A 21,704-nucleotide genomic window follows, 5' to 3' on the forward strand; every position below is an offset into this window, starting at 1 on the left:
CTGATTATTACCCATCCTCCTGATTATCTGTCATGCAGAGGGGCCCTGTTCCAGTTATCAACGAAGAAGACAAACATACTGCCACTTTGAGGATACAGTACATCGAGTTACAGTACATAGAGTTCCATTAACAAGCTCACAGAGACAAAGCTAATATGCTGTTGTTTAGCAGCTGCAATGTTTACCGTGTTTACTAAGCAGGTTTGTTCGCCAACGTTTTATAATTACCACTCAACACAAAGTACGGCTGAGGCTGATGGGAATGTCCTTGGTTTTGCGGGTATTTGCTCAATTACCAAAAATGTTTGCCTGCTGATACCATCAAAAGTTAGAGGATCACCAGAGTTGTTACAATTGATCCTGAGGGGATGCATCCAACATTTGTGAAGACTTTTTATGCTTAAAACCTCGGACGTCAACCTCATGGTGGCGCTAGAGGAAAGGTCAAGGGAGCACCAAAAGTCCTCCATGAATGTCAAGATTTCATGGCAATACATCCCAAGGAAGACATTTCAGTCCAGACAAAAAGTGGTGGACAGATTGACGTTGACGTCCCATGAGCCACATAGCCCAAAGGCCTCCAAATGCTAAATTATTATACCATTTATTTTACGTGCGCCAGACATGTATTCGATTTTTTCCCCCCAGCTTGACCATTGTACAGTAAAACGTTTTATAGAGACTTTTAACGATAGAGAAATGCTGCCAAGTTAAAAGCCGCTTTATCAACCAGAGAAGTTATGGATGATGTCCAGGTCTGTAAAATACAGTACACACATGGATTTCTCGATGTGTGTAGGCCTACTGTACATTTTTATAGTCGCAGTCATACAGGAAGTTACATAAGAATAGAACAGCTTATGGATTGCGTTGCACAGATTGTGAGGCCGTCTGAAGCTAATTTGTGATTCCATGAAAATAAGATTTTAATTATACTATTGTAGCCTATACCATACGGTCTTTTTATGGATATGCAAAATGCTTTGTTCTTACCAGTCATGTCAACATGTTTTTATTAGCTTTAAAGAAAGTACTAAATACAATTATTTGATATATATACATATATATATACATATACATATATATATATACATGTGTGTGATTCAATATGACACACAATTAACATACAAACAATATACAAGGAATGTTGTGATAAAGAGCATGCCAATGTAGTCGGAAGTTGCTTTCTCGCTGAGTATGCAGAAAATGATCCATGCGTATCGTTTACAAAAATGAATATTAAAATATATATTCACTTCCCATAATTGGGACAGCAAAGAAGCCACATGAACGGTATATGCACAGTCTAGAATCCTGCAGTTTATATCAAAGAGGTTACATCACAATGACATACAAAGCATTACACAAATTATATAAATACACAAGAACAAGTCATATACGCTGCTTGTATAAAATATAAATATTAGGTCTGCTCATTGCATACGGTTTACATAGAAAATGACACCATTGGTGGACAATCAAATGTGTCACTCCCAAGCTTGTTAATTGCCATAGTGATGACGATACTAGCAAAGTTTTGACGTCCGACTTCTACATCTCTAACTTCCTAACAACGGTGGAGGACAAGTTGAAAGCTGATTCCAGCTCTTTATATGTGACTAGTGGACAATTCTTCTGTCCTCTAGGCTTTGGTCTCCGCGAGGCGAAATGTCGTCGCACTGTTCCAGCTCTGACTTATCACTGGTCCAGATCTTTGCTGTCGCGGCTACGTGGCCGATGGTGGCTCTTGCAAAACTCCCTGATCCGACCGCAGGCCTCCACCATCATCTCCTCCGGCACCGTCACCACGATACGGAAGAAGTTAGGGTACTCAAACACCTGGGAGAGGGCAGAAAATGGACAGTCTCGGGCATTAACAGGGTCACACATCTTTATTCTAAATGTGAGTTTAGAATAAATCATTTATCCGTCTTTATGGATAAATGACGGAAAAAGGTGTCTTACTGAGGCAGGCAGACAGAAGACCGACTGCTCTGTCACCAGCTGTTGAGTAAAGTCCACATCGTCCTTAAAATCTGGAAAGTGATTCATGTCAATCCCCACCTGAACAAATGTGAACACACATTAAACTCTGATTCATATTCAAACCGCCTTAAATTTAATAAAATACCTTAGAATGATGATTCACATGCATGTACAAATGAATTAACGTGGAATATTTATATTACAACATGTTACACTGCCCATTAAAGGTCCCATATTGTCAAAAGGGACTTTTACGAATTTTTATTAAAGCAGGTGCTATGTAAATAGTGTGAAAGTATGAAAACGCTCAATCCATGGAGAAACAAACATAGACCTTATTCAAAAATATGTCTTTAGATGAGCCGTCAGGATTTTCATACGGTGGTGAGGTCACAACTATACAACATATAAACCATTTCACAGTTTGTAAGTGTAAACATTCACAGTTTATTTCCACTTGCAGGAAGTAAACACAGACCCAAGCTATTGCCTAGCCATTGAAACACGCAAAAACGGAGCGTTTCAGAGACAAATAAAGAGTTTTTTGAACATGAAAACATGTAAACATATTCTAATAGAAACCCAACATACAAGAACCTTGAAATGAGCATATGTGACCTTTACGTTTGGTTCATCTGGTGTATTGTTTTTTTCCCCTTAACTACAGTAGCATCATATTATTGTATTGTATTATTATCAGCAACATAAAAAGGTAAAAAATGATTGTCAGCGACTTCCTCAAAATGGCATACCAATTCAATTCAATTCATTTTTTTCCACTTATTTATGAACATAGCTTTCAATTTTAAGATGTGGCAACTACTTCTTCAGATTGTTTTTGTTCAAAATATAGATAAACACATATATACATGAATAAGATAAATCAAACACACTTACCATGAGGTACATGGCTCCTGAAGGCATGATGGGGTTCAGCCCAGGGACGGTGCTCAGCTCACTGAAACAGATCTCACAGTTGGTCTGAGGAAGAACAAAATAAAGCATCCAATCAGTCTCGTGTGAAACACATTCCTGTAAATCGGAAAAAATTTGAACAATTAAAATATGTTTAAACATATTTGAAGACAACAGAAGACAATAATCATTTTGGTCACATTTATAGGGATTATGAATATGAGTTGTGATTCTAATCTTATATATATATGCTGCACAATATACACATTATGTGAAAATATGTGAAAAAAAGAAATTGTCATGAAAGATACCACATTACGCATGGCAACGTGGAGCAATACGTTTGTTAATGGTTGCTAGCAAGTTTTGTTGGCTTGTTTTTTATAAACCACAAGTGTTACTTGAGAACGATAACGTAAACCAATGAAACCATATTAGCTGAACCCCCGTCCATTGCTTTATCGGGGGAAGAATTGACAGAAGCTCCGGAGAGGACGGCTGGCTAGTTAGCTACCTACTTTGTCTATCTATGAGCTGAACTTATTTTTTAACAGATTTGACCAGCCATCCACCCCTCCCCCCACCCAGACCTCCCTGCTGCTGCAACCCCCATCATCTGCATCCCCTGTGGATTATTACCCCCTCCCCCTCCACCTCCCCCCTTCCCACAGCACTCGGCTCCCCTCCACACCTCTCATACTCAGCACTCCACAACCAGCAACCCACCCCCACTCCAACACACAGCACCCCACCCCCCAGCGTGTCCCTCAACCAAGTGAGGAAGGAACTGAGGAGGATCAAGGCGAGGAAGGCCACGGGTCCAGACGGCATCAGCTCAAGGCTCCTCAAATCCTGCGCAGACCAGCTGTGCAGGATAGCGGAGCACGTATTCCACTTGAGCTTGAGGCTGGGGAAAGCACCACAGCTATGGAAGACATCCTGCGTGGTACCGGTACCAAAGAACCCGCGGCCCAAGGACCTCAACAGCTACAGGCCGGTGGCGTTGACATCCCACCTGATGAAGACCCTGGAGAGGCTGGTCCTTGCCCATCTCCGCCCTCTGGTGAGTTCATCCCTGGACCCACTTCAGTTCGCCTACCAGTCCGGCATCGGGGTGGACGACGCCGTCATCTTCCTGCTGCAGAGATGCCTCTCTCACCTGGAAAAGGCTGGAAGCACTGTGAGAGTCATGTTCTACGACTTCTCCAGTGCCTTCAACACCATCCAGCCTTTGCTTCTGAGGGACAAGCTGGAGCAGACCGGGTTGGACCACCACCTCACTGCATGGATCCTGGACTACCTCACCAACCGTCCACAGTATGTGCGGATACGAGAGTATGAGTCAGATCGGGTGTCCTGCAGCACAGGGGCCCCACAGGGAACCGTTCTGGCTCCATTCCTCTTCTCCATTTACACCTCGGACTTCAAACAGAACTCTGCCAACTGCCACCTGCAAAAGTTCTCTGACGACTCTGCAATCGTCGGCCTCATCTCCGCCGATGACGACAGAGAATACAGGGAACTAAACCAGGACTTTATAGGATGGTGCCAGCGGAACCGCCTCCACATCAACTCCAGCAAGACCGAGGAGCTGGTGGTGGACTTCCGCCGGGGAAAACGCCCTCCTCCGACACCGGTGAGCATCCAGGGACTGGACATTGAGGTCGTGAAGTCGTATAAGTACCTGGGTGTTCACTTGAACAATAAACTGGACTGGACTGACCACGCTCACGCCCTTTATAAAAAAGGTCAGAGCAGACTCTTTCTTCGACTCCGTGGTGGCATCAGCCATCTTCTATGGAGTGGTCTTCTGGAGCAGCAGCATCGCGGCAGCTGACAGGAGGAGACTGGACAAACTGGTGAGGAAGGCCAGCAGCGTGCTGGGGTGTCCACTGGATACTGTGGAGGTGGTGGGAGACAGGAGGATGATGGCGATGAGGATGATCTCTCACGCCTCCCGCCCCATGCAGGACACTCTGGCAGCTCTGCACAGCTCCTTCAGTCACCGGCTGATTCACCCCCGGTGTCTGAGGGAGAGGTACCGCGAGTCCTTCCTCCCCGCTGCTGTCAGGCTGCACAACAAACTGCTCTCGGTGGACCACGAACACTTGAACACGAACACTTTGAACACTTCTGAACACTTTAATTCATTCACCTGGTGCATACAATATCTAATCCGTGCAATCCCGTGCAATATCCAATACGTTTAAGTATTTATCTTATATTTTTATTCCGTCTGTATATTCTGTATATGCTGTTATATGTTATATTTAATATTCTTCTTTACTGTCTTATTTTATTACTGTTTTACTGTTTACTGTTAGTTTATTATATTACTTGATTTTTATCTTTTATTTTTTACTTGTGAGCAATGCTGCTGTAATCCTGTAATTTCCCCACTGAGGGACTAATAAAGGATTATCTTATCTTGTCTTATTTTATCGCCAGAGCTGGCTAGCTAGTCTCCAGAGCTCTTGCCTGCTCCTCTCTTGGCGAAGTGGTCTCCTAGCAGCAAGGAGTGAGGTAGAGGAACTGTAGACCCAGCTGAACACCAAAACGGACCATCTCTCTATCTCTCCAATAAATTAGATGTAGCTAAACTTTTAGCAACATTTTCTCTCCATGTCTGAAATGCTTTGGCCATAATGTAGCTCGCTAGAGCTTAGAATCACATTTTATCATCTTAAATGGATGCAGTATCGATTCTGGCACCCAATAACACAGCAAGATGACATTTACAATGTGTAACTTTAGCCCACTGCTCTGAGGGTATGTGTGTTTGACTCCAGTTTTTCATTCGTTTACCTCTAGCAAACACGGTGACGTAATCATGACGTTGGCTGTTAGAGGGTATACAGCACTGGTCTGCCGATAGACTCGTGCGTCCAGAGTATCACTGAGGTTGCATTTTTGTTGGAGTAACATATAGTGATGATAAGATGATGATTTATTGTAGATAGAAAGATATTACTCATCAACCCCATCACCTTCAGAAAGCTGATGGTGTTGTTGTAGAAGCTTTGAGGTGTGTTGTTGAGGATGCTCTCCAGGGCACCCTGGATGATACTGCAGGCTCCCAGAATACGTTGGCTCAGTTTCATCAGGCCCTGTCGAATCTGCAGTGGAGACATACTGCATTAGGTGAATGTAACTGTTATCTATTGGAGGCTTCTTGTTGTCTCTCTGCTCAAAGACGAATGCACAAATAAAGCTACACGAACCTTGGATCCAAATATATCATCCCTGTCATGGATGAGGATCCATCCCATCCGCCAACCGGGGACCAGCCAGCGCTTAGCCAAGCCGCTGCAGGAAAGGATGGGAACATCACTGCTGAGAGACGCCATGGTGGGAGAAATGCAGCCTGGGAAAACCTGAGGACAGGAGCAGGAACAAGATAGAATAGATCAGATGGCAAAAATCATCCATGCTCACAGGTCATTCTGCCTTATTGCTGACAGGCCATATTGTTGACATGGAAAGCCAAGTACGGTACCGTGTTAGAAGCTTGGCATTCAAGTGGTTAAAGCCGAACAAGCTGTACAGATATGGCAAATATGTTAAAGCTATGGTAGGTAATCTTCTTCAAAAACACTTTTGTTATATTTGTTGAAATTGTCAATTACATCCCAACGACGAGCAATGAATCAAATGCTGTAACGCAAAAAAGAAAAGTAATTAATTGTAATTAACAGGACTGTAACTAGCCTGTCCAATCATTTAATTTGTTCTGAAATAAACCAGAGCTGCTAACAGCTGTGAGTACTAACAATAGCCATGACTTGTTGACATTCATTATGATTATTTGGGGGGGGGGGGGGGGGGGCTTTTGAGGGAGGCCTGAAGGAACAGGATGTCAGTGTTGTCAAAATCTAGCAACTTTCATTGGAAAATAGTTCGCAACACTGGGTGGAGGTTTTTCGGTTCGATTATTTAAAAAATCTAGCGTATTGCTAGTTTCTCAACATTACCAATCCTGGCTTCAACTTGATTATTTATTGCTTAGCGAACATAAGACCATGGAGTGTTCTCCATGTTATTTCTTTTTTTGGTTTCCATCATCTCCTGAGAACAATATCTGGCTCTTTAGCAGCTAAATGCTACACTATGCCCACAAGCTAGTGGTTAAATGTGTTTGTCTGCTGCTACCACCTGCTGCAGCCAGAAATGAGGTTCTTCAGAGCGGTGAGAGTGAACCAAAGCAATAAAGTTACAGACAAAAACCATTGCACTGAACTGAAAGATGCTAAAACAAAACGCTGCATAAAATCGAGGCTTTGATTTGTCACAACTATTGACCCTTTTCACATTGCACATTTATTGTTAATAAAAGTATTTCAAGCTACAAATGACCTACTTGTGTGTCGGGAACAATCGTTGATTTTTTACTATGTACAACACAAATATCATGTCTTAAACCTTTTCAGACGCTAAGCTTCCTACTCCTAAACCCATGAACAATTTTGAAGCATAGTAGGAGAGAGAGAGGCTTAAGGGAAAGGCTAATGTACAGGAACCATAGAAAGGTGGTTCTGATTAAAGCCAAACATCTTTGACTCTGAGCTGGGAACTGCCCCGCATCCTATTGGCCAGACTACTGTGAATGTCATAACAGCAACATCAGACACGTGCCTGCCTAGCTCTCCAATTTAAAGCAGTTTAAACACTCCCCCTATTCAAGCTTTCCAACCACCCCGCCACCTATTCAGCTCTCCATCCACCACACGGCTCCCATTCCGCGCAAGCTCTTTCTGCGGCAAAACCCGTCAACTGCATTGATTGGAAACACATGTGGCCACAAAATTGCAAAGTCATTCTGGTCTGCTTGGGTTCAGTGTTAAACGGTGGGACGGGGAGGGTTTGTGGATGAACACACACAACCCCGACTCCAAACTTTTCCATTCTCACCAGCCCCGACGGCACATTTAAAAAGCACAGGTTCAAAATTCAGGATATAATATGAAAGTATTTTCCATCAGAAGAAACAACAGAGAAGCAAACGTTATGTAATGGCCTGGCTGAGCATAAGAAAAACTCACAGGACCTTTTACTTTTTGTGAAATACAAAAGGCCACCATGCAGTTTATGATAAACTGCTGGTTCTGAAGGTGCTTTCAGATCGTCAGCGGTTGCCGCCACCGCCTCCATAATCTTCTATATAATTTGATTTCTTAGATCAGAAACCTACTAGAAATGTTCCTGCATGCTACAGGAACGCCGAAGTAATTCATTGGTTTATGTATGAACAGGCCGGCAATTGTCCCGTTGGTGTCAGTCAAATCAGTGGCTGTCATGGATGTATCGTGGCTTTGCATTCGGTTCTACCTGCGATTTTTATTGAGGCAAGGTGGCCATGCATTAATTCACACCACATGTGTTCTTGAACAGCCAACATGTGGCTGCCATTTTTTGGGAGCCACATGTTGCCAGAACCGGCTGTGGATTGACAAAGTATAGAAGAAGAAAAAGTGTGTTCCTGTGAGACATTCCCCATGGATTTGTATTTATCACCATATCAGAATGTTACCAAGGTGGAAAACTACTGGTAAACAATTCAACTACCGTATCTCCATTTTTGTATTGAGCAACAATATTCAGCCTGTGTGTGTGTGTGTGTGTGCGTGTGTTTCTGTGTGTGTATTCAGGAGTCTATGTGCATGTGGATATCTGTGTACATGTTTGCATGACCTCCAACAACTTGTCAAGGCCGACATTGATGCCAACGCTTTGGACTGAATGTGCTGGCAGTGTTGTTTCCTTGGAAACATTTCAATTTCTTTTTAACCGTTTATGATCACAATTTCTTTTACATTTTTGAAACAAAATATAAAATTTTAAGATTATTATATCAAAATTCAATTATCGTCTCTTCCTGTTGAACAAAATATGACGTGTGCTTACGTAAGCTAGTACCAACCAATTTCAACTAATAGTATGACAACCATCCATCAATCAATCCAGCAACTTTTAGCGACAAATGAGGTGTGAACACGCTGTGGCAGTAAACGCAGAAACTGAAACTAAAGGAAATCTAACTTAAAGGAAAAAATATTTTAATACAGTATAGTCAAAATATTTTGAGGGAAGAAAGTCATAATATTTTGAAAATAACGTTGTACTATTTTGACAACAAAGTTCTAATTTTACAAAAAAGGAGTCATGGTATTATTTAAATAAAATACTCAGTTGTAAGATACCATATAAGGTAATGTATGCCATTTCAGGAATATGCTGTGGTTTGATGTCTCCTACAAAATTACGTCCCCATACAACTAAACTGTACTCTTACGTTTAAAAGGAAACATGTACTGTATTCTCCACGGTATTAAACAGTTTAAACACGTGGTAAAAGTTGTAAATTGAAAGAAACAAAACAGAAATGCCACAAAACTACTTGGTTAGGTTTAGTAAAAAATCATGTTCCGGCTTAAAATGACTATGAAGTTGAAACAAAACAAAAACACAACTAATTATGTTGGTTTCACTGGACATGAACAGCAGTGTCCTAGGTGAAAGTCCTTTTTTTACTTTCAATTTGCACTCTCAATTACGTTTCAAGAGAAAATTAATTTCTCTCCGGATTATGATTGACATTTTTTAACACATTGAAACGTGTGGTTAACATTGTCAAATTGAAAAAAAACAAAATGCCAACAAAAATGATACAAAACTACTTGATTTAGTAAAAAACATCTTGGTTCGGCGAAAGATGACCACAAAGTTGAAAGAAAACAATAGAAAAACGCAATGAAGGCACTTGGTTGGGGTTAGGCAACTAAAGTTCTCGGTTCACACGGGACACAAACAGCAGTCTCCTGGACAACGATCCTCGTCAATACACCAGATGTTCAGACTCTTTTCAATCAACTTCAAAGCAAACTTCAAAGCAAAACGTAATCCACGACAAAATACATTTCCTTCAAAAGGTAATTCACAGTGCAGTTTCGTTGTGTATAGAACATACTTTTTAGGAGACAGGGCTGTTAGAACGCTACGGCAATGTGGAACATGTTCATACACACAGCCTGAGGCCCCTTGCCCACCCCCACTGCTTTCCCTTGCTGACCTCCATGCCCCCTGCTCATCCAGCGTACCCACCTCGCTGGTCGCTGCTTCCACGCCTCATTCACAGCACATGGCCCCTAATCCCCCCTATGCTGATGTGGGGTTGTCCACCCACCACCCAGAGCCAGGGCAAATATCACCAAATGAAACACAGCCTGCACCGTCACTGTGGCGAAAAATGTGCCTCGCTGGTGTAACAGAGGGCCAAGCCCTGTTTGTGTGGTTGCACTCACCATATCGCTGTAGATTTCATCGGCCAGAATGGGGACGCAGTGTCTGGAGGCCACTGAAAAAAGAAAAAAAGAAAAATTCTATTGTTTTACTAAGATGAGGCAAATGCCATCTTAGTCCAAATTTCCGCCCCCTGACTGGGCTGCTAATTCAAACTTTTTCAGGATTTCGAACTTGCCTATTCCTACCAAAGCAGAGCGGGGCAGAACTGACCTTTGAGGATTTTCTGCAGGTGTTCCTCGCTGAAGACGGAGCCACACGGGTTGGACGGATTGGTAACAATCAGACAGGACGTCCTCTCGTCAATCATGCTCTCCATGTGTTGCAGGTCGACCTCCCATGACTTCTCTGGCTGGAAATCAAAGAGGGATGTCAGGGTGGGGGCAGACACTTTATTGCAGCACGACGATACACCCGTGTCTTGGTAACATTCAAAGATAGTTGCTGCAACCTGCTGTGGCGACGTTACGTTGAGGTTGTGTTGGAGAATGCGACGGGAAGGGGAAGGGGTTGTCAACAGTTACACGGTGTATCCATCTCAACTGCCAAAGTCCTTGAACGTTCTGGTCGCTTATTCATTGTAACTAACTTTTTTTAAGATGTAAGCCTCTCGGCAATATGATTAAAATGTGATGTGCACCAATGTGGAAAACGTTTCGATCCCACAAGTCCTCTCAAAACATTAATTTTGAATAGTTTGCTGAGTCGTTTCTTTGGCCTGTGGTCAGTCGATTGTGTCTGCATTTGGAAAATAAATTGAAATGAAGTGACCACCACTGATTTAGGTTTCCATATACTTATGTGGTGGTGACTAAAGACAGAAACACCTCCAAAACTCTTATTTACACAATTGCATTTTGCTAGTTAGCAAGCTGGTCGCTAATCTCATCAAGAAATTGGGCTTCGTTTATAGTAGAAGTGCAGTGACTAACTGCAAAATTGCAACAACAAAAAAAACATTTTTTTAATATTATTATGATATTATTATGGATTAACCTTCCCAGGGCCAAGAACAGCTGTTGTTAACATCTGCGTGATAGCATCTCAATGTAAAGTCCAGGAAAAAGATGCTGTGTGATGGAGAAAGCTATAATGTCCACTCCATTTCGGCAAATGCCATCAACATATGAGAGAGTTCAATGTTTAATAGTTTATATCTGATGGGTTTGATACAGTACCATGTGTCGGCTTGCTTTCCTTTTATTTGTTGTTACCTCTGTCTGTAAAGTAAGTCATGTCTTCTAAGCTCTTGAATAAGAAAATAATCCATTTATTCTTTTCTGGCTTATTCCCCACACACATGAATGGCACGAAAATAATCCACTGATATGGCTTCTCAATTATCATTGGCCCTAACAGCTGAAGGTGTGATACTACAAACTAAAATAAACAAATGTTAACTTGCAAATTGAAAGAACTTACCAAAGTAAGTGTCTGTGTTTAGGGGTGGGGGTAGGGATGGGACCCAACTCCTACTTACCAGCAGGTTATAGAGTTTGACCTCGATGCCCATGGAGACAGCCAGAGTCTTATATAAGGAGAAGCCTGGGCATGGGACCAGGATGTTGTCCCCTGGGTTACACAGGACACTGATAGCCAGGTCAATGGCTTGACTGCAGCCACTGGTCAAAATCACATCCTGGAAGAGAACGTGGTGCATTTCATTTTTTGAGAGCATAGACTCCAAAACCATATATCCATGCAAACAACAACACCCAATAAAATCACTGTAGCATGTAGATTAACTTCCAAGACATGCAGTGTCACGTATTACAATCTGATTCTATTCATTATGAGCATAATATTGCAAGTGCTGTGGTTATTACATTGTGCTGCTAAAATTACATTTTCATTCACACAGAATGCACCTAAGTTGTCCTATACTGTGATTCAGATTTAAAAGGTAGCACTGCAGGTGAATGAGGATGAAAGGGCATGACAGAATAAATGTGTTCGCAAAGGTTTGAGGTGTTTGAGGAGTAAGCACCTCTGCCTCCAGTGGGGCCTCAGGGCAGCTGTAGAAGTTGGCCACTGCCTGGCGGCTCTTCAGGTAACCTGCCGGTGGACACGGAGAAAACATGCAGCGAATGCAAATAGAGATACAATGATGCAACGGCTTAATCGTTTAATCGCCACTACATGTGCTCCCTTCACTGACTGTTGGAGGTTGGTCAACATGAGCATGTGATTCACTGACATCAGACAATTTCTGGTTACTAAATTTCCCAATACAAGTTAAAGGGCATATGGCGAGGCAATGAGGGGCTGTCCTGGGTTCTGACATGCTATAAAGGTCTCACCACAACTCCTAACTTAGGAACACAGACTTTATAGTAGTTCAGTGTCTCTTAGTAGTTGTCTTGTATCTATTTGTAGTCATTTTCTGTCTCTTTGCGGTTGTTTTGCCCCTTTTATTATTAATTTTAAATCTCTTTGTAGTCATTGTATGTCTCTTTGTAGTCTTGTATCTATTTGTAGTCATGTCTCTTTGAGTGACATTTTGTAGGTGAAGGGGGACCCCTGACACTTTGGGCCCCTGGGCTTATTCAGTAATCTATCCATGCACCTAATGTAGCTGAAAAACCACCACATCTCACCCGTATGCATCTGTTTTACTGCTTTTGAAGCTAACGTGAATTCACATGTCTTTACTTCCGTGCATTTAAAGATGCTTGCTTTGGAATTTGTTTTGCTGGTAAGTGAAACTCACCAACAGAAGGGCCGTAGCCGTTGTATTTTTGGGAGTCTATGGCATCTTTCATGGCCTGCAGCACTGCATTATGGGTAGGCAGGTTTCCAAACACAGTGGGATCACCTGGGGAACAGATGTGATGGGAGGCATTCAGTAAAAGTGACAGGATGCAAAAATCAAGCAACAAACGATGCTAAAAAGTCTGCGTCACTCTACACATGAAAAAAATACAAGTCGAGGAATATGGGACACATACTGTACTGTAAGAAACCATATATCTGTACTAGATTTTTTTTTAAAGCTAGTAGAACTGTTGTGGACGACAGTTAATGGACAGTATGCCATTGTATGTATTTATTGGTAGTATCATATCATATAGGTAATTGGCCTGGTTTGTTTCAAATATTAGAAAGTAATTGGAACTCTAACGGGGTAGTAATTCTTTATTGATTATAGTTACACATTATTGGATTATTAGAAATAGAATATTTGCATTACATGTAAGCAACAAAGCTGCATCTCCAGGGGTGTTTAAAACACAGATTTAGTCATGCAGAGACCCTCTCACCTATGGAAAGCGAGATCATGGGTTTATCCGGGTTCGGAGTGAGCTCCATCCCATCCACAATGGCCCTAATGGGATTCAACATGTTGTTGGCCATTTTGGAGGGCTTCACTTCCCATATCTGCCTGCGGCTTTTGGCTTTGGTCGGATACAAGCTGCTATTCACACTGACGTCGCGGACGGCGTTCCCGTGCACTCCCTTCCCATTGACTCCGGCCCCATTCAGGCCTTTGCCGTTGACGGTGCCGTGGACCCCATTCCCATTCATCTGAACCAAATAAGACTTTTTATCCATCCTGGAATGATGAAGATGATGAACAATTACTCTTGATGTACTTAATTCAAGTATTCCATATATATTTCTGCACTACAGTTCGGGGAGGAATATTGTCCTTTTATTTTTACAATTATCTGATTGATATAGTTACTCGTACATTATTTGACTGACATGATATCATTTTATAAAATATACTTTCATAGATGAAACTGCCCAACACCATATTAAATACTCAAAATGAGCTCACCTTCAGCCTGCTACACCTTTCACATGCTCTTTACATGTTAATCAAGCCATTACAATATGTAATCATTGAAAGGGGTCATTCGGCATGATGACTACTTGATCATTAAGGTACATTTTGTCCCTAATACTGTACTGTTATTCAATTTGGAATGTTGGACTTTTCTTGTACCAGTATATTTTAAAACATCAAAATTTTGATAAAAGATGATATGCTGTTGATCACAGCTGATCACATGCTGTTACTTTTCAATCATCCAAAAGTCACTCTGTAGCTGTTTGTTAAATCTCTCCATAGAACCGACAGAGAATACATAAATAACGAATCATTACTGTTGCAAAAATAAACTTTGAAAGATCAATTTACAACGGTGTACTTCCCCAAAACATGAACGAAACATCAAGCAAATCAATTCATAGTTAATTTGTTTATTATCAGACCATTCACTAAAAAGGTAAAATAAAAAAAAAATCATATCTGTACTTACCTGATTAAATATTCAACAGAAAGTTTTCCAAAAAAAGCAGCAGCGAGTGCGGGATGATAAACAATAGCCTTCGGGGATGTTTTACGGTAGTTATATATCAAGATCCCCGAACATGGGTGTTGAGCCCAGCCCATATTTCCATTGGTGGAGACCCAGGGCTGTGCCGTTACACCCCTCTTACATGACTAACAAGAACCATCCCCACCATCAATTATCATATTATTCCATTATTACCATTATTCATACTTATACAATATTGATTGTTGCTGCTTTCAGCAGAACTATAATGAGAAAGTGACATATTCTTTATAAAATTAGACTCAAACAACCCCACAAGTAGGCTAATATCAAGGTACCTGTAAGTTATTGGTTCTGCCAAAACAAAAAATGACTTATTCATGATGGGTATGACATACTAAGGCTAATACCTGAGTCAACAATAACATGGATGTGAGCCCCAGACTGACCGGGCATGTTGCGTTGTAATCAATACTCAGACAGACGCATAGGTTTTTTTTCCCGACAAAACACATTGCTGCAGCATGTGTTGTTATGCCACTGAGAGCACCTTTCATTCCGTTTCCTTCAGTTAAGTTCAACGACCTACTGTTTGCAGTGAGTAAAATGAGCAGCCTAACTTGCTGGCTCTGGAGGCGAATAGAAAAGCGTTTCAGCTTAAACAAAATCTGTGGAAAACTACTCCTTACATAATAGTCTGGCCAGCTGTTTTTTAGTAGTTCATATTACAGCCCCTTTGAGTGAAATAGTGCTAGTGAAGGTAGGTCCTCTGAGAGTAATAGCATGGAAAAGTGGTAATTTCTTTTTAAAAAGAGCAAGAAACGGCAATGTAACCCTAACCCTACTTTTGCATGAATTATGACCAAAAACAACCCTTTCATTTTTTATCATTATTGATAAACAATTAATTTATCCCACAATACAGTTCGACAGCATACCTTATATTGTGTCTACACTGTCAAAATGTATTTTAAAAGGAAAAAAATAATCAGTGGTTTTAATGGGATTTGATAAAAGTAATAAAAAGATGAATTACCACCAGAATCATCTTTTGGATCCATTCTTAAACAGGGATTTCACCTTTTTGTGGACCCTTTCATTGTCCTTTACACCTCAGCAATAAATATAAAACATATCAAACATCCAACTGCCTAAAAAGAACATGAGCAAATAAAAAAGATGTTTTGGCTGCTTGTGTGACCCTTACGTTTGACCTCAGCTTCCCTCCAAAACTGCAAAGTCATTGTCTGGCAGTCAAGAGCAGGTTTCATAAATGATCATGTTGGGGCCTTCAACATGCACTCAGCAAAAATAGTCACAGCTTTGCCTTAAGTATTGCGTTCTATAATTACTTGCAACTTGCATTTATGCTAAAGTGTCACAGATTAAAAATGTAAGGAATAGCACAAGGCGATTAATGGTGCTTTTTGATGACTGTGATGGAGCCTTTTTAACCCTAGCCCTATTTTTAGGCCTCTGCTCGAAAATTGCATACCCAAACTAAGAAGAGTGTATTTCTGCAACTACAAGTTCTATTTTAATAATGATGTTATAATAAAGGTAACACTTGTGAGATTGCCACCACCAATGAACAAACTGCTCCCGTCCGAGCCGTTGGCCGAAAACAGCCGAAAGCCTGCAAATCTCGCCAACAAACCCAACCGAACAATCGAGTGCAACTGCATTTAGTAAAATAACTTAGTAAAATAAAAAATAAAAATCGAAAACACCATTTTGGTTTCCTTTGGTTCCGCTGACAACACCCACACTTCATCCCACACGCATCCACGTTGACACTACTGATGTTATTGACTGACACACTTCATAACTTTAACTACTTCTTTATTTGGTTAAATAAACATTTTACGTTACCATCATTTGTTGTGTCTGCCGTATTTGTCATGGCCTAGGAGCCGGGTTATGACAACGAAAACAGCCGAAAGCCTGCAAATCTCGTCAACAAACCCAACCGAACACTCGAGTGCAACTGCATTTAGTAAAATAATTTAGTAAGATAAAAAATAAAAATAGAAAACAGAATTAGAACAGGAAAGCGACGACATCACATAAAAGCCAGTCTGTAAAAATGTGTTTTAAGAAGTGATTTAAAATAGATTACTGATTCTGTGAGCCTTATCTCCTCAGGCAGCTCGTTCCAAAGCAGAGGGGCCTTGATGACAAAGTCACGGTCACCTTTAGTTTTCAGCCTTGACTTTGGAACAGCCAGAAGGGCCCCACCCGAGGATCTTAGGCTGCGAGCTGGCTCATAGGGGGTCAACATGTCCTCTATATATGTTGGGGCCAGCTTGTAGCACAGCTGAACTGACTTTGGGGATCTATTGGTGAATTGTATTCCAATACAATATAATTAAGTATGCTTTCTTTAGTGTATAGTCAACTAAAAAGAAGAATCGTTTTTGTTACGTTACAACGAGCCATTTATGTCTACATACTGAGCAGGTACTCTTCACAGAGCCACCCACCATGTTTCTACAAAGTGTTTACCCGAAGCAGACAAAACCAAACACTGACGCTAGATCAGGGGTGTCAAACTCATTTCCACTCTGGGCCACATCAGCATCACGGTCGCCCTCAAAGGGCCGGTTGTAACTGTAAGACTGTATAACTAACTTCTCCTAACATATTATTAAATAACTCTCTCTGCATTTGATTATTGTTTATTCAAGTGTAAACATATTGTACATGCAGTTATACAAATGTAAAAATATATTTAAGCACATTTCTGTTATTATAACATAAATCATTTTAATTGAGGGTTAAGAAACCCACATGACTATCAAAGATCAAACTATTAAAGAAAAGAACAAAGACAAATATCAAACACAAGTTCTGACATTAACTTTGTTCAAAGCTGTTTGTGTCACCTCTCTGCATCACTAATGTTCCTCCCTGTCGTCGTCCTGTGCATGGCAGCTACATCCAAGAGCTGCTCACTGAGAGTCAGGTCTGATGAACATGATAGATGATGTATCCGTGTTGTCTGTGCTTTCATCAACAGTTCATTACAAACACAAGTACCTGCTCGTCTCTTAGCTAGCTGTGTTGTTAGATTGCTGCTAGTTCATCAACTCGGTCTGCGATGGTGTTTCTTCACAAACTGACATTTGTAAAAGTCTGTATCTGGTCGGAGCTCTGCTCACATACCTTCAGCATGCACTGGGCTGTAGCTGTGTAAATATATTCTGCTGTGATTGCAGTCTGCCTTTTAGTTCTTGGACAGTTTGATGTTTTTCTTGGAGGCTAAATTTAGCTCCGTGTTTGGTGTCAAAATGCCGACGTGAATTGTATCCTTCATCACCGACACGCCTCATAACACAGAAGACAGACCCGTTGTTCTCCTTGAAGCACAAACATGCATTCGCTTTCACATCTTTCATTACATTTTCTTCCCTCTGCATCAATTTTTCTCTTCGTGGACATGTTGGGATTATTTGTGGATCTTTTTCAATCGTTGGAAAAGCTCTTTTCGGGCTGTTGCCTCTCCTGTCCACCTGTTGTGATAGTTTTAATGCGGTACACAGACAACATGCTATCTCATCATTTCAACTTCATATCTCATCATTTCGACCATGGGGATACTTTTATTTTCAAGTCTAACTTTTAATTATTTTTCCAAAGCAAAAGAAAAAAATCTTTTTTACTTTTCTTTTTTTTTTTGCTGGCGGATTCGCGGGCCACATAAAATGACACATCGGCCATCGTAGTTCATTCGTAAGTCAGTTGGTTGCAATATTCAACCTCGCCGCTAGATGTTGCCAAATTCCTACACAGGTACAGTTGGAGTCGTCCCTCACCAAGGGGAAGAAGGCCTTCCATGACACAAATGTGCTGAATAGTAATGTCTCAATTACCTGCAGAGTCGATGGGAGATGAAACGTGACGGACAAGAATCTGAATTTCATTCTAGTAACGGCGCAAAAAGCCTCTGCAACAACATTAAGACACGATGTAACAGGAGGATCTGGACATGCTTACCACAACTACTAAGACTCTCACAACTACCATTACTGCCACCAGTGTAACTAGAGCGAGCAATGCAAAGAATATTCTATGTTTAATCAAAACCACTGGCATGTATTGGTCCAGCCAATGTCTTCTTTATGCGTGTGTGCTCACCCAGTCTAGGTCCTTGAGGGACTGAGTGTGTGGGGGTCCTCCCTGCCACCAACTGAAGCCCAGAGAGGAGACGATGTCTGTCACCTTCCCCACCGCCTTCAGCAGGGCCTGCTTCGCCTGCTCTGCTCCCTCCTCTGACCCTGGAACAGCAAGAGAAGACTTCAGGAGAGGAAAGACTTCCAGTTCACCAATGGATTACCGTACGGGGCCAACCGAGCACAGGGGCCCAAAATGCCAGGGGCCCCCTGGTCTTTACCTACAAAATGTCCGCTACAAAATGTCTGTTTTTAGCAATACAGACCCCTTATTTTCCCAAAATTTAGTCTACCCAATCCCCTGACCACCCCCCTGCCAGCACTCTCCTCAAGCTCTTGCCTCAAACCCCGAATTCTTCTCCATTTCAACAGTATATTCAGTAAAGCATTTCACAACACATTCCATACATGTCGGATATGTCTGATGTTTGTTTGCTTAACAAATGAAGAGTGGGAATGGTCATAGTTGTGTTTTCATAACTTTGGTCTCGTGGTATTGGGTTTTCATACCCAATGTGGGTTTTCATATCATACCGGTCTCCTAATGAACGAAGGAGTGATGTTCGCCTGTGGAACCAGGACACTCGGGTTACTTTACAGTACACAGTAGTATTGCCTACGTCAACCCTTCTTTTGTCTGACGTAAATCCACCACTGGCAAAACATTCATACTTTTCCAATTGATGGCTTTATGATTAGTGGGAGGCTTGTTTTGCGATGTGCAAATCATAATTTCTGCACATGCGTTCCACACTTGATATTCAGGATACTGATCTCAATAGTCGTGTTTCTTTTGAGATCCATACAAGAGTCCACTTGAACTTCTCATGTAGGAAGTGCCAATGTTTTTATTTCACATGTGCATCATAAAGATGATTTGGATTCCACATTCGGCTCATTCTGTCATCAGCCTCAGCTGTGTGCTAGTTTCCCCTTTCCACATGGTGTGAAGTCGTCTCTTTCTACGTGTATTAACGTGCAGCTGTCTGAACACTGGATAGGCTGGTTTGAACTTAAATGGCAATGCTGGCATAGGTCCTGGTCTAACATGGGATGGAATATGTGTGGTTGCATCGCACTCATCTTGATTCATGGCTTCTGGCTCTCCTCCAGGGCGGCTGAGCCACCATCTGGGCTCTCACGGCTCTCAAGGTTGGAGTCCTGGTAGTTGTTACATTGGATGAGTTCGGATGTCCTCGTCTGCGATAGAAGTTATATCTAACAGAACATGATAAATTGCCAATTGCCAACTCCCCCCTCTGGCCATTCCCATGGCCACTAAAGTGTTTACAATTTATCGAAATGGCAAAAATGGTTTACATACGCACAACATATGATCACATAATCGATGAGGTTAAAACATGAGCTGTTTTTGTGAGTTTGAAGCAACTCCATGTTGTAGCTAGCTTGGGAATGTTAACCTCAACATGACAAAATAAATCTCCTGAGATGAGGCGAAACACAGACGTCGGACCTCCATCTCTGTTGAACTGTTATAGAGAGACAACATATCAGTGGGGCTCGTATCGCACAACAATTTTAACAATTTGTAAAAATTTTATCATCCAAGTATTTATATTCCTATTATATTCATTCAGAATCAACTGTCAATTCAACTGATTCCTTTATCAAGTAAAATAAAAAAGAAAGCACAGGCTGTTTATGGGATCATGTTTCTCAGATAGCAAGCCGTAATAATAAACACAAGTATTACACAGAAATGTAACTTTCGTAGTTCTACGGGAGGGAAACAGTCAGACAAACAAGTCTGATGTGCAGGATCGGCTTTTTAGAAGAACAACATGCGTTGTGCCGGGTGCCTTGTGATTCAAAGCAGTCAGTGAAAGTGAAGTTCTTTGGAACATCAAGGTCTGTCACAGGGATGACGTCTGGTGTACTTATAGATATATATATATATTTATGGTACAAGCCATGTTTACAGGAAATGTAATCTTTGAACACCTTAGTGTTGGACAAGTTGGTGTACCACATTAAACAGTGGCATAGTGTGATGTCGAAGATGTTTTGGATCTTTGGCACTCTGCTGATGTGTGTCATTGGTACAAGCATGGACTGTGGTCGTGTTTTAAGCACATCACAAAAAGTAGTTGTGCATCTGGACTGTGAGCTTAGCACAGTGTTTTCTAAAATTTATAACCTAACAAAATATAAATAATATTTGTTGTTGCAGTTCCTACATTCCCTAATGTCAGTTAAAACAAATTCAAATACTGTATTTAAATGATCTAATATCGAGGGCCAGTTCATCATGTTGTCACAAGAATTAAATTTTGTGTAAAAGAGATAAAATGTTCAAAATATCGATACTAATTGTATTTAAGTGGTGTTATTATTTGCTTTGATGATACCTCAAGATTGTTATGACCAGCTAAAGAAAGTATAAGATTTAATATCTTATTAAATTTCCTTTTTAACTTTAAAAACTCTACAAAATGTGGATCTACCTTTACAAGATATCACATCTTCCCCCTTTTGTCAAGTTATCTCTGCTGTGGGCTAATTTAGCTTAACAATAGAATAATTCATAATACATTTGAATAATAATCCATTATCCATTAATAATGTTTAAATTGGACCAGATTAGGCCCAACACTTTCTCTGCAGGGGTCGCTAATGTCTACAATATTTGAACATCATAAGTGAGGGATATTTCAATATCGATATTTCTGTTGATAAATAAATCTTGCTCAGTCGCAGCATCAGCTGCAGCATTTCCTGTTGAAATGGGATCAGAAGCGTTAGTGTGAGCATCTCATTTCACAACAGACATTTTTAAGGAGCAATATGGCTTCTAGCAAGTCGGCCACGAGACGGTGGTGAGAAATGGTTTTGCCGGATGATTTCTAAAAGCTCCTGTGTTTCCACAAGGTGCCACAGTGGTGCACTACACCAAAGGCATAGCAACAGTCTGTGTAGATGTTCACTATTTTGTTGGCAGCAAGCTTACCGGCTCCTGTGAGAGCCACATGATCTGCAGCTTGAGCCGAAAAGAGTGTCATGTGATGTGATGAGACTACAGCAAACCCACCCA

General features: G+C 41.2%; 2 protein-coding genes across 2 annotated transcripts in view; both read right to left on the reverse strand.

The window, feature by feature from the left end:
• Positions 1-1,225: 1,225 nt before the first annotated feature.
• On the reverse strand, positions 1,226-13,749 carry tat (tyrosine aminotransferase; the record flags this gene model as incomplete). The annotated part of the gene is made up of 11 exons (XM_079269899.1): positions 1,226-1,839; positions 1,966-2,064; positions 2,884-2,967; positions 5,889-6,017; positions 6,123-6,275; positions 10,200-10,252; positions 10,411-10,549; positions 11,678-11,836; positions 12,185-12,252; positions 12,908-13,012; positions 13,458-13,749. The coding sequence occupies 11 exons, from the start codon at positions 13,747-13,749 to the stop codon at positions 1,699-1,701; spliced, it is 1,422 nt and encodes a 473-aa protein (XP_079126025.1). The 3' UTR covers positions 1,226-1,698.
• A 4,468-nt stretch (positions 13,750-18,217) lies between these two features.
• LOC306776669 (uncharacterized protein) overlaps positions 18,218-21,704 on the reverse strand; it is a gene marked incomplete at its 3' end in the record, with an annotated part of 16,963 nt that continues 13,476 nt past the window's right edge. Inside the window, exons 8-9 of the mRNA XM_079267449.1 lie at positions 18,618-18,757; positions 18,218-18,352 (exon numbers count right to left, since the gene is read on the reverse strand). Coding sequence (XP_079123575.1) covers positions 18,218-18,352; positions 18,618-18,757 — 275 coding nt within the window. The remainder of the gene's footprint in view (positions 18,353-18,617; positions 18,758-21,704) is intronic.

The sequence above is a fragment of the Melanostigma gelatinosum genome (genome assembly GCF_949748355.1).
Source record: "Melanostigma gelatinosum genome assembly, chromosome: 1".
Lineage (NCBI taxonomy): Eukaryota > Metazoa > Chordata > Actinopteri > Perciformes > Zoarcidae > Melanostigma > Melanostigma gelatinosum.